The following is a 12,996-nucleotide window of genomic DNA, read 5'->3' on the forward strand; positions in this document are numbered from 1 at the left end:
TGATGTGGTGCCCCTCTCCAGTGTGCCTTCTCTTTTGGGTAAATGGGATGTCCTCTGGGTCCTCCTGCAGAACATAATTGGCTGGTAGGTTTTGTGGCCCATCACAAATATAGTCTGTCCACTCTTGCATGCCCTTCACTGAGCGTGTGGAGCCCTGCCTCTACTGCCTGCTGCAGCAGCTCCTGCATTTCTACTTCCCTGAGCACAGGCCATGGCTTTCTCAAAGCTTCCAAGAGCCAAGCTAGGGGCATATTATCTATGTTTCCTGGGAGTGTAGCGTTTAGGGTAATAAGTCATGTGTTACAGCAGGGCACTCCCATATGGATAAAGCCCTCCCTGGACCCATTTCCTGTTAGCACTGCCTTCCCCCCACCCCAGCCCTTTCAGTCCCACACACTCCTGGCTCCTGCCCATCCATCTTGGCAAGGTCCTTCAGTGCCTTCGGCATATTGTCCCTTTCCTCTCTCAACAGGCCCAACACTTGCCGAGACAGGTTGTTATTACATCACCCTCATTATTGATCCAGTGGCCAGAAGGGGAGGTGGGGAAGAGGTCTGTGCATGATTTTTAAGCAAGATGAAGGCACCAATCCTTAAGAGGAAGCAGGCTGTGTTTGCAGGCCCAGGGGTTGCAGGGGGACCTGGGCTTCCAAGGCTTTCTAAGGCATCAATCAGATGTTCCCATCCCAAGTGTCAGGGTCCCTCTCCTTCCTAATGAGGACAGTGACTTTTGTGTAGGAGATTTAGTGGGTTGAAAGTTCAATCTGCCCTCTTAACACCTAAGGCTTGGCTTGATTCCCCTCAGCTTTGTCTGCCCTTCTCAGAGCCTGCCAAAGAGGCCCTCTGATTTCACACTCAGTCTTTTTTTTTTTTCAGCCGCTCCATGGCATGCGGGATCTTCCCGGACCGGGCACAAACCCGTGTCCCCTACATCGGCAGGCGGACTCTCAACCACTGCGCCACCAGGGAAGCCCCTCACACTCGGTCTTAAGCTGGTGCTTAATCATCCTCAGCTTTTCATTGTCTTTCTTCAATACATTGGTGACGGGCCCTAGGAATAGTCCCCTGACACCACAGTTCTTTTAAAAATTTTATTGTGGTAAGAAGACTTAACATGAGATCTGCCTTCTTAAATTTTTAAGTGTATAATACAGTATTCTTTTTTTTTTTTTTTTTTTTTTGCGGTACGCGGCCCTCTCACTGTTGTGGCCTCTCCCGTTGCGGAGCACAGGCTCCGGACGCGCAGGCTCAGTGGCCACGGCTCACGGGCCCAGCCGCTCCGCGGCATGTGGGATCCTCCCAGACCGGGACACGAACCCGTGTCCCCTGCATCGGCAGGCGGACTCTCAACTACTGCGCCACCAGGGAAGCCCAATACAGTATTCTTGACTGTTGTTATAGAGCAGATCTCTAGAGCTTCTTAGTCTTGCTTCATTAAAACATTTCGCCTATTGATTAGCATCTCTACATTTTCCCTCCAACAGCCCCTGGCAGCCACCATTCCACTCTGATTCTGTGAATTTGACTATTTTCAATACCTCATCTCATGTAAATGGAATCATACAGTATTTGCCTTTCTGTGGCTTTTTTCACTTAGCAAAATGTCCTCAAAATTCATCCCTGTTGTTGCACATGGAGGAATTTCTTTTGTTAAAGGCTGAGCATATTCCATTGTATGCATGTACCGCACTTTCTTTATCCATTCACCTATGGGTGGACAATTAGATTGTTTCCACATCTTGGCTACTGTGAATAGTGCTGCAATGAACATGGTTGTGCTAATATCTGCTGATTTCTGTACTTTTGAATAAATAAATGGCCAGAACTGGTATTGCCTCATCATGTGGTAGCTCTAATGTTTTGAGGAACACTCATACTGTTTTCCATAGCTGCTGCACTATTTTGCATTCCCACCTTCTCCACATCCTAACACTTTTTTTGGCTTTTGTTCCACAGTTCTTATAATTACTCCTTCCCTTAAACTTCTCGGAGGCGTAGGATATTGCATTCCCTTCTCCAGTATCCTATCCCGGTATCACCATGCTGAAAGCCTGTTAACTTCAGCATGCTAGTGGCTTTTCCTGCCCCATGGTTACCAGTGATGGGGCTCTCATGGCCGGGCAGCTGGCAGTAAGCCAGCTCCAGCCAGCTCTGAGAGCACTCCCCACTCCTACTGTCTCAGGTTGGCTTCCCCAGAAGCAGATTTTGGTGAGTAGGCAAGGGCAGCTGGACTGGGCAGAGGGGTGTTGAACCGAGAGGCAGTCGCAACAGAGGCCTCAGATGGTCCCACTAGCACCGTGGATCTGGGTGGCCCTTTCATGCCCCAAATTGAGGAAAGGGGCTGGGCCTTTGTACCCCCATATTGGCCAGGCTCCAGATGTGGGCTGCCCCTGAGTAGAGGGCATAGCCACAGGCAAGGCAGCTCCTTTCCACTGAAGGCAATTCCCAGACTCAGCTGAGAGCTGGCAGCAGCCAACATTCCTGGCATTTGGTGGAAGGAGCCCCTCGGTCCTGAAGAGGCAGCTGGGCTCACACCTTGTCTGTAGTGGCAGGATTGGGCTCAGACAAGCCTGTTCTCTTGTTCTAGTCTTCCTATAACACTATGGCAGGGCTAAAAAGTTGGATGGATGGAGAGAGGAGCCAACAGAGGAGGCTGGATAGGTTCAACAGAAGGAACGAGAGGCAGCAGCAGAGTTTAAGTGTCTTTTACTGCACAAGCAAGTATCAAAAAGAAGAAATGGCATGGGGGGAGATATAACTAATAGAGCAGATTTGGATTTTTTTTTTTACTACTTGGGTGAAGGATTTTCTTGGGCCTCCAACTCCAAGGGTAACATGACATAGTAGGAAGGATGGCAACATTTGCAGCTCTTGACTTTGAAGATGACTGTATGTGGTTGGGCTTCGCCCTGCGTTAAAGAAGTGGGTACTTAAAGTATACAACCTATCTAGAGCCTTAAAACTCAAGATGAGAGATAGTGGAGGTATCAGCAGTGATAAATCCAAAGGTAGGGCAGCAAGTACTCACCTCAGCTGCGTCAACTGGAGCTAGATCCTTCACAACTTATTAAGAGTATGTATCTCCAGCTTTTTTTCTCTGTAACCTTGAAAAATTCTGCTTTCCAGATACAAAGACAAATGGAGCCTTCTACTTGGACTCCCGGCGCCGACCACCTAACAGCCCCGGAATGCATGGTGTGCCTGTCTGGCCAGGACCCGCCATGTCACTTGCAGCAGAGGACTCTTCCCACCCGGCCTCATTAGACAGGAGAGGGAATCCTGAACCCCCTCACCCCACCCTCGGGCAGCTGTTGTATTTGTTGCCATATCTGTTTTTGCAGCAGATATCTTTTCCTCGGACACCTTCCTATTTTTTTCTTGCACAGGTTACCTCTCTCAGAGTTTGCATTCCAGAACATTGATATCAAGGTGGAGCCGTGTGTTCTGTCCTTGCCATGCTGGATTTCACTTTGAGTGAGGGTCTGAAGCTATTTTTTCCAACTTCCATGAAATGGTCTGCAGGTACTGAATAGGGTCTGCAGCCCAGCTAACTGCAACCATTCAGAAGGCAAATTATCTTTGCCACATAAGCAAAGCCTATCTGAAAAGTGGCAAGTGCATCACCAGCTTTCCAGTAAGGCAAACTGATCCCATGTGCAGAAGAGCTGACCTGTTTCCAAGACATCACCTACCATTCTTTGTGCTGGTCCCGGAGTACCTGGAACTTTTAGTTAACTAGCCTTGGACCAAGTTCACAGGCAACCACCATTTTGCATCTTTCAACACCTTTACCACTTCCACGTTGCCACTTCCACACCTTCATCAGCTGACTGGCCTTAAGGTTGTCTAATTGATAAAGCCGCTAATGATGGCAGGAGCAGTCCAACCCCAGGGATGAACGTGGGATCCCATCTTACCTTCAGCATCTCCTTGGGCTGGGCTGGCAGAGGCCCCAGAGTAGCACAGGCTTGCACTGCGGATGCTGCAGTGCTGGGGTCACCTGGCAGAGGGGCAAGGGCTCACTCTCCTACTATATGCAACATATGTCCTTTGTGCTTTTAACTGAACATGTGTTGGGCATCTGCTGATTTTACTTTCTCAGCGTTCCTCCCTTCCTGCTAACAGCACCCTCTTCCTTTGGGGAATTTCCTTTCCTGTTCCATGTGGCTGTGAACTGCTCTTCCCCAGAGCTCTGGCTGGCTCCCTTCCAGTACTCGGCCTCAGTTAGGTGTCTCCTTAGAGGGGCCTATTCTGCCCACCACATCTAAAGTCTCTCAGGCCTCCCCTCCCCCACAGCAGCCTCTACCTTATGCACTGCTTTAGTTTCTTCCTGACACCATTTTGAAATCATCTGTCACATGTTATGACATCCCCTTCACATGAGACTGAAGGTCCACAGAGCGGGGCCCTGCTCTCCTATACTGCTGCTACTTTCCCTGCTCCTAATACAATGCCTGGACATAGTGGGTGCTCTATAAACATGAGCTGAGGGAGCTGTGCCTCAAGAGGCCTGCCTCGGTCACCACATGAGTCTGGCTTGTAACTCTCGACAGACTCGGGAAGGTGGCCGGGCAGCAGAGACTGGAACTGCCTGACCCTTGGCACTCCTGAGGCCTGGCTTGTTAAACACCTCCTCTGATTCTGGGAATTAGCTGGTAACCTAAAATACAGACTGGGGGCAGGGAATGTTCAGGGTTTTATTAGCTAGTTTTTCTGTTGGCTCCCAACAGAAGCCCAACAAAACCTGCATTCCAAGTTGCAATGTTCAAAACCTTCCTAAATATTTAAAGTAACTATATTGTATCTCATCAAGAGGAAGTACTGCAATTTACTTAACCAATCCCCTCTGACAGCTCTTTAGATTCTCCTAGTTTTCTGCAGTTATAAATAGTGCTACTAGGAACATCACTGTGCTATATAACCATTTTCTGCACTCAGAATTATTTTCAAGGATGGCTTCTCAGAATTGGAATTTCTGGGGTGGACAGACGGCACGAATATTTTAAGGCGCTTGCTACCTTTTTCAAAATTTCTTCCCACAAAAAAGTTGTACAGCAGCCTGCCTCCTCACACTGCAGTCAGTACTGAGGATGACTGAGGTAATCTGACAAGCAGAATCATCTCCCTTTGGTTCTGTTTTGTACTTCCTTCACCACTCATGAGAGCGTGTCCCCCACCCCACGCCAAACAACACACACATTCTGTGCATTCTCAGCCAAGACTTCATGAGTCTTGTGTTCTTCCCTTTACTGTGCCTTATATACATGGCTATGTTAGGCTTCATTAGAGTAATTAAACCTTTCAATTCCATCACATGACAGGCTTCCTCCCTGAAGGGTGCTCTTTCCTGCCCTTCTAAGAGCTCCAGCTTCTCTAGGTCTGACCCGCTTCCAGCCTATGGCTGAGGTGAGAGGTCACTGAGAAGACTTGCCTTCCAGGCTCCCGGTGTGGCTTCTGTCATCATTTGATGCCCCTTCACAGTGTGACACTGACAAGAGTGGGTGGGTGAACATGCCAGAGCACACACTTTCTTACAATAAAAAAGAAAACGAAACAAGACCTAGAGAACTGCACTGACAGTAAATCGAAGGGTTTAAGTAAAACATCTGAACTGCTAAGGATCTAAAGTATCCCTTAAGTCCAACTTCCCTCACATTAGACGTAAGGGCATGGATGAGGTCTAGAGAGGGGAGAGACCGGTGGCCCTGGGCAATGTCAGTGCTAATTTCCTATGTATCACCAAAAAACAAACCAAACACCCCCACCACCAATGTGCATTAAGAAAGCAGCTAAATCACAAAGGAAATCAACTACCAAACAAAGCAGCTGTGTACTGGTCCACCTCCTGCCTGTGGCACAGCCATGTGAATTGAAATACATGGGCAGTTTCCATACTAGCAAAATACTTTTATTATTTTATAATGATAAAACAGGAAAGTAAAGATTTCTTTTTGGTGTATACCAGAGTTAAGGGAAGTAGAAGAATAAGGGAATTAATAGGACTTTTATGTACTTTGATGACAGTAAAAAGTTAACAATACCAACTGTTTGACATAAAACTTATAGCCCCCAAAACACATATATAAAGGATCATAGTTTTAAAATCTATAAAAGTAAAAAATATACAGTCAGAAGCGCTAACGCTTATTCCATCTTTAATATAAAATTGTAAACATTTATTTACACAAAGCAAGTGTGTATAACAAAAGTCCAAGCACCCTTTTCTTTTGAGTCATGGCTCCTGGAAGATGGGGATTTGCACTGAAGTGGAGTTGTCTCCTTCCCTGACTACCCAAAAACCAGATTCATAAATAAAGCCACAGGCAGCTCCCTGGGGGGACTCCAAGCATCACATTTTATTGCTCTGACACTGCAGCAAGTGAGAAGCCTGCTGTCTGTCTAGGTGGCCCCAGGACTAAGGCAGGGGCAGCCCTCCTCACAAGGGGGAGGCAGAGGCGCGAGCGCCCAGGGATAGAGGTGAGCAGCAGCCAGAGGGAGACCAGGAGAGGAGCAAGGACCCACCACCAGCCTTCCGCCCGCTATTTTTGGTAGAAAACCCGCTGAAGTCACCCTCTTCCCCTTCAGACTGGGGAACTCACTCAGAGGGTGGAGTCTTCACTGGCTTTATGATTCATTCCCTTCTTTGAGAGTTGTATTCAGTGACTGGAGAAGGCAGGGAGGGTGTTTAAAGGGGAAATGGCCCAAACACCACCCATGGTGGCAAATGGCTATTAGAGAAGAAGATCTGAGGGTCCAAGTACCCCCATGAAAGGCACTGCTGGTGCAAAATAATTACCAATGTGTGTACAACCCTTTGTCCCCTCAAAGCCACTCAAGCTGGTTGTGTGAATATTTTCCTTGGCTCAATTCTTTACATATGATACTCCTTGAATTATCCATTCTGAGGCTCCAGGGAAATAAAAATGGGGTTGTGGTTTCGCCAGAGACCACTCTGTATATACGCTACTCTTTTCAGTGTACTATTTTCTCTCCGACACCCCATTTAAAAGGGTCTCACCTTGTGCTTACCATGTTGCTTTCGTTACATCGAAGTGCTCTGTCTTCATTTCCCACAAACAGCCCACAGGTTGTTGTGGACTCTTAGCTTAGTCAAGACCTAAAAAGTCATAGACCTTAAGAGAGAAATCCATTTGAATCTTTAGAAAGGATGTATTAGTGTTACAAAGCAATTCTCTTTAAAAAGTGCAAGTCATCTGACAAGGGAGTGGCAGAAGTAGTAAAACAAAGTGGAATTCCTTCCTCTGGCCCAGCCTGCGTCCTCCCTGCCAAACAGGGCACACCTATTTTTCTCCTTCCCACAAACCTTTGCTTTCTGGGGAAGGGATACCCAGCTCCTTACTATGCTAGGCTTCCCTAGGGAATTCTAATGACTCTTTCTTTTTCTCTCCAATCCAGTAAATCAGTGGCTTAAGGAGTTTTTCCATTTGGGCTGGAGAGAGAAAGAAGGGGAGGCAGAAAGAAAGGTTATGGGAAATGAAGACAGGGTGCAGGAAAGACATCTGTTCATAACTCGACAATGATCACCTTCCTAACACATTAAAGATGAGTTTTCGGAGAAACTGCAAAAGGAGAAACAACAAAAGAGGACACAGGAATCCCAATTGTTTCATTTCAGCATTTGGCCTGGGGGCCGCCTGGGGTCTTGCTACCAACACATGGGAGGAAGGGATTCCTCAGCCCACATCCTCCTAAATGCCAGCCTGGAAGAACAGCATTCTGGGAGAAGGAGGAGCTGCTGGAAAGACCAGATCTGTGTCACTAACTCTGCTTTCTCATGGCATCCTGTTCCTTTTTGGCACATGCAGTCACAGCCTGCACTTACGGAAATGATTTTCCAGTGAGCCTCCCTTTGCCCTGAAAGCTGACAAAGAGCAGGAATAAAAAAGGCTCTTAATCAAAAGGAAACCCTAAGTTTCCAATGCCACTTATCAATTTAAACCACCACCTACCCTAATCTGTTTTAAAACCTTAAAAAAAAATTTAAAATCTTTTCTATGCTACAAATTGCAAATAGTTCTGCTATAAAGTTTCAACAAAAATTTGTCCCAAAATTGGGGCAAGTGGAGAAATCTTGGATTAAGTCAACATGATAGCATAGATTTTTATAAGCCTGACATCGTGGGGTTTCACTGTTGGTTTTTTGGTCATTTGGATAGAAAACCACCTGCAGAACCCTGTCCTGCTGTCCCAAAACCAGATAACGACGCCAGCAGATGGGGTGGGGCCAGCCCAACATACCACAACTGCTGGCTGGGAGCCCTGGGCCCCACAGAGCCTGGGAGGACCAGGCCTCAGCCCCATGGCTCTAGCTCTACCTGCCCAGCTCCCCGGGCTGTGGGCTTTTGGTCCAAAGTAGTTGCTCTTTCTTGAATTTGAGAAGAAAAATATAGGCTGTATGAACACTGAAAACACCACAAATCCTCCTGTTACTGAGGCCCTAGAAGGTCGTCCAAATCATTCATCCACTCCTCCGAAGTCCTGTTCTTCAGCAGGGAGTCGATCAGGTCGGCATCTCCGGCCATGCTGGCCAGCCCGCTGCTACCTGGCTGCCCACTGTAGGCAAAGGGCAGTTCTTGGCCTGCGGTCCGCACAGGGTAGGCTTGGGCGCAGTGTAGCCCTGCCCGGCCGCCCACTGTTGGGGCGGGGCTCTGGCTGAAGGCCCCCAGCTCAGGCCCAGCTGGGCTCAGGCCCGGCAAGGCCTGCTGTGGGGCTCCCTGGGGAGGTGCTGGGGCAGGGGCACTGGTCCTCTGCTGTGTGCTCACAGGGGGCAGCATGGACCCTGCTGCAGCTGCTGAGCTCATGGGGGCCATAGGCCTGCTGGGCATCGCCTGGGAGAACTGTGGGCTGGACATTTTCAGGTGGGCCTGCTGCATGTGGAAACTGGAAGCTGCAGTGAAGGGACTTACGGAGTTGTTCCCTGGGGTTTGGCCACTCAGGTTCGGCATTCCCTGATGTTGCCATGTGGAATTCTGGCCTCCCATGGTTGCCGATACCCTTGGGACCTGTGGCTTAGTTAAACCAGAGTTCAGGGTCCCCTTATTGTGCTGTTGGGAGATACCCGAGTTCCCCAGAGAGTTCTGCCCATAGGCAGCTGAAACCGAGGTGTTCGGGCCCACACCGGTCTGCCGTGGAATGTGGGCATGTCCATTGGTGGCCTGTGGCGGGGGCTGGGCAACTCTCTGGGTCATACCAGAAGCCATGCCATAGAGGCTGCCCTGTGGCATGCTTTGCGAGCCAGTGAACTGAGCCACACCCCGGTCCTGCTGGCCTGAGCTTGAAGGGAGAGAGGAAACCGAAGTGTGTCCAGGACCCATTGGTATCAGATTCCCAGCCTGAGGGAACACTCGAGGACAGCTGGAGTTAGATGGACCCAAGTTGTTCATGCCAGGCATGGCAGAAGAGGACCCTAGAAGACAGAGAAAATTCTGTCAACTAAGCTAGCATTTCTTCACCACCACTATGGAGATACTTCCAAGACCCATGCTGCAGCTGCTATCCCACAGGCCTGAAAGGCAAAATCAGAACACCAGATACCTCATGATCAGTGGAACCTCAAAGAGAACCCTGGGGGCAAAGGTTTCCCACAGGGTGGAATGGAGGCCAGCCTGGAGCAAAAAGGAGATTAAGACAGGCACAGAGGAAGGGGCAAACTCTATGGCTAGAATGTGGGGAGAGTATCTAGAGATAAAAGGAAGAGATGGTCCCGGCTAGATTCAGAAGAGCTGCAGCCACCATAGGAGGGGACAGGGTTGCAAAGCCAAAGGGTAACTGGACTGTGACTCTGGTTTAGACCTAGCTCGGCAGGGACTGTCAGGATCACTTAGATGAGGCCCACACAGTGTGGCACTGCAGGGCGGTGAAGGGAGGAAGGAGTCTGGACTGAAATCAGAAGATATTTACTGAGCACCTGCTCTGTGGTAGGTTCTGTGCTGGGGAGACAGCACGGAATGGGACAGAGAGGTCCTGTCCTCAGGGAACTTGCTATTTGGGACTCTGTCTTAAGCAGTGGATGCATGGTGACAGCCCTGACTGAGATGTTTTTTTGTTGGTAGGTGAGCGATTGTTCAGGGGTTGGCCATAACTGAGTACACTTTGTTTCTCCTCTTCCTCTCTCCATCAGCACCTAAACTAAAAACTGAGTTGAAGACAAAAGGGAAATGCTGAAACAGTCCACTTCTCTACCACTGATAGCCCACAACAACATCAGATGGGATGAAGGCAGGAAAGCTGGCCAAGACCCAGGCTTCTGAGATGCCCACAGACTTCAACCCCTGGTCCCTGTTAGCACAAGCATAAAACACCACTTAAGGGCTTTCCTGGTGGCGCAGTGGTTGAGAGTCTGTCTGCCGATGCAGGGGACACGGGTTCGTGCCCTGGTCCGGGAGGATCCCACATGCCACGGAGCAGCTGGGCCCGTGAGCCATGGCCGCTGAGCCTGCGTGTCCGGAGCCTGTGCTCCGCAACGGGAGAGGCCACAACAGTGAGAGGCCTGCGTACCACAAAAACAACAACAACAACAACAAAACCCACTTAAGTCTCCTCTGGAATGCACAGCTATGGTCAACTTCTCTGGGATACTTTATAACGAGAATCACTGACCAAGAGAAGCACAGGTTTCGAAGATATTCCAAGAGCTAGGAAGGCAGGTATGGCCTAGATTTTACTGCATTTGTCAACTGAAATCTCTATTTCTGGAGCAACAGCCTGAGCAATGGCGGTCAGGTTCCCTCACATATCTGAGACAAGACAGCTGAGACCTCAGAATGCTTCCTGCCCCTTTCTGGCCAACTGTCTGCTGCTGATACTGCCACCCATGACACCAATATGAGCAGACAAGAAGAAAGAAAAGAAGCAAAAGGCATACAAGTGCATTAAGTCTCTCCTTATCTGGAAAATAGGAAAGGGTCATTTTTTGAACAGACACATAATGCTAGAAGCAAAGAACTTTCTTAAGAATTACAGAAGCCACTTCCTATTGATAAGACATCTTCCAAGTACAGATGATTTTGCCTCAAAAGATTATACAGCCAGGGACCCAGCCAAAGCACTTAGCCAAAGTAGTCTGCCTCTGTGACTTTCTTCTCCTGACCTGTAGAGTAACCAGAACGCTAGGCTCTTTATGCAGAATGGAGTTACAGGAGCATATACATCCATTTAGCATCTATAGCATAAAACTGGGCAGACAGCAGGAACTCAGCATGAGTGGAACAGACTACCTGCTCTGTCCAGTGCCTGCCTTCCCTTGCCCCACTCCACTGCCTCAGACACTCCTCACCTGTGAACTGTCCAACCTGTTGTGGGAAGGTGCTCTGTGTTGGGTCTTGGTACTGGGGTGGCGGGCGGGTCAGATGGCGCTGAAACTGTTGCTTCTCCTAGAAAATGCCAAGAACAACAGAAAATTACAAGACCCACATAAAACAAGAACAAAGCGATTAGAGAAAAGTAAACTGTCCAAGTTTGTTACTCAGAGGGACTCCTATGGAGATAATGCTCGTAATCTCATTTGGGGGGCTCTTAATAAATTGTAGTATGAGACAGAAGGATGGGGCAATGATTAAAAAAAAAAAAAAAAGGTGATGTATCAGTTAAAAGAAAAAAGAATGGCAGACCAGGGAAATGCAAATCAAAGCCACAATAAGATAGATACCACTTCACACCTACTAGGATGGCTAGAATCAAAAAGACAGATAAGTGTGTCAAGGATGTGGAGAAACTGGCCCCCTCACACACTGCTGTGGGAACGTAAAACGGTGCAGCTGCTTTGGAAAACAGTTTGGCAGTTTCTCAAAAGGTTAAACTAAAGAGTTACCATATGACCCAACAATTCCATCCCGGGGTGTATACTCAAGAGGACTGAAAACCTATGTCCACAGAAAGGGGAAACAACCCAAACGTCTATAAACTGATGAACAGATAAATAAAATGCAGCATATTCATATAATGGAATATATTCAGCCACAGAAAGGAGTGAAGTACGGATACATCCTACAATATGGTTGAATCTTGAATGCATTTTATATGAAATGTCCAGAATAGGTAAATCTATAGAGATAAAAAGTAGATTAGTGGTGCCCTAGGCTTGGGAAGATGGGGGAACAACTTTTAATGGGTAATTAAAATAGGAGAGGGTCATTTTTTGAACAGACACATAATGCTAGAAGCAAAGAACTTTCTTAAGAAAGTTAACCCAACTGCACACCCAACTGCATGTGACACAACTATTGTCACACAAGTGTTAAAAAGTATCAATGCATCTATATATATATGTCTTCTATAGATATAGAAGACAATCCAGGACACACTGTGTAGTAAGAAAAGCAAGTGCTAACTTTGAGGAAGTCCGGGAACACTCTGTGTTTGTTTACTGTACAAGCCCTAGCCATGAGAAGGCTTCCAGTGGGGAGACATTTTAGAACATATTTGAATGTGAGTAGAAATGCAAATAATGATCATCATAGAATGGTACTTGACCATTCTCCACCCTACAAAGCCATGTGATTCTGCCAGGCTTGAGTGTCTTGACTAAATAACCTGTTTCTTTTAGGTAATGTTCTAAAAGTGGCTGTGGTGATGGTTTGTATAACTCTATGAATAAACTAAAAACTATTTGAATAATACACTTTAAATGGGTGGATTGTATGTCATGTGAATTACATCCCAATAAAGCTGTTATTTAAAAAATGGCAGAATTGAGGCAGTAATGTGGGCTTTAAAGTCATCCTCAATCAACTTTATTCTCTGGGTAGCTAGTTCTCTTATGTCTTAAGGATGTAATTTAAAATCCTAAGAACTCCTGTAACCTTGGTACCTGAACACTACATTTGGTGACCAAGTGGGTGAACTGCAGGACTGGGAGGGGGCTTGTCAGTCCTGATTCTTGAACCCCAGGACCTCAGGGATGTCTTCATTTCCCCGCTTTATGTTCTCCCTTATAGCAATCTCTACCTTTACAAAAAAGCTGGATCCCACAGCAAAC

At 47.6% G+C, this 12,996-nt stretch overlaps 1 protein-coding gene across 1 annotated transcript in view; it reads right to left on the reverse strand.

Moving 5' to 3' along the window:
- Window positions 1–5,885: 5,885 nt before the first annotated feature.
- MAML1 (mastermind like transcriptional coactivator 1) overlaps window positions 5,886–12,996 on the reverse strand; it is a 46,050-nt gene continuing 38,939 nt past the window's right edge. Inside the window, exons 4-5 of the mRNA XM_060144420.1 lie at window positions 11,296–11,392; window positions 5,886–9,426 (exon numbers count right to left, since the gene is read on the reverse strand). Coding sequence (XP_060000403.1) covers window positions 8,447–9,426; window positions 11,296–11,392 — 1,077 coding nt within the window. The 3' untranslated portion in view covers window positions 5,886–8,446. The remainder of the gene's footprint in view (window positions 9,427–11,295; window positions 11,393–12,996) is intronic.

The sequence above is a fragment of the Lagenorhynchus albirostris genome, chromosome 3 (genome assembly GCF_949774975.1).
Source record: "Lagenorhynchus albirostris chromosome 3, mLagAlb1.1, whole genome shotgun sequence".
NCBI classification, from domain to species: Eukaryota; Metazoa; Chordata; class Mammalia; order Artiodactyla; family Delphinidae; genus Lagenorhynchus; species Lagenorhynchus albirostris.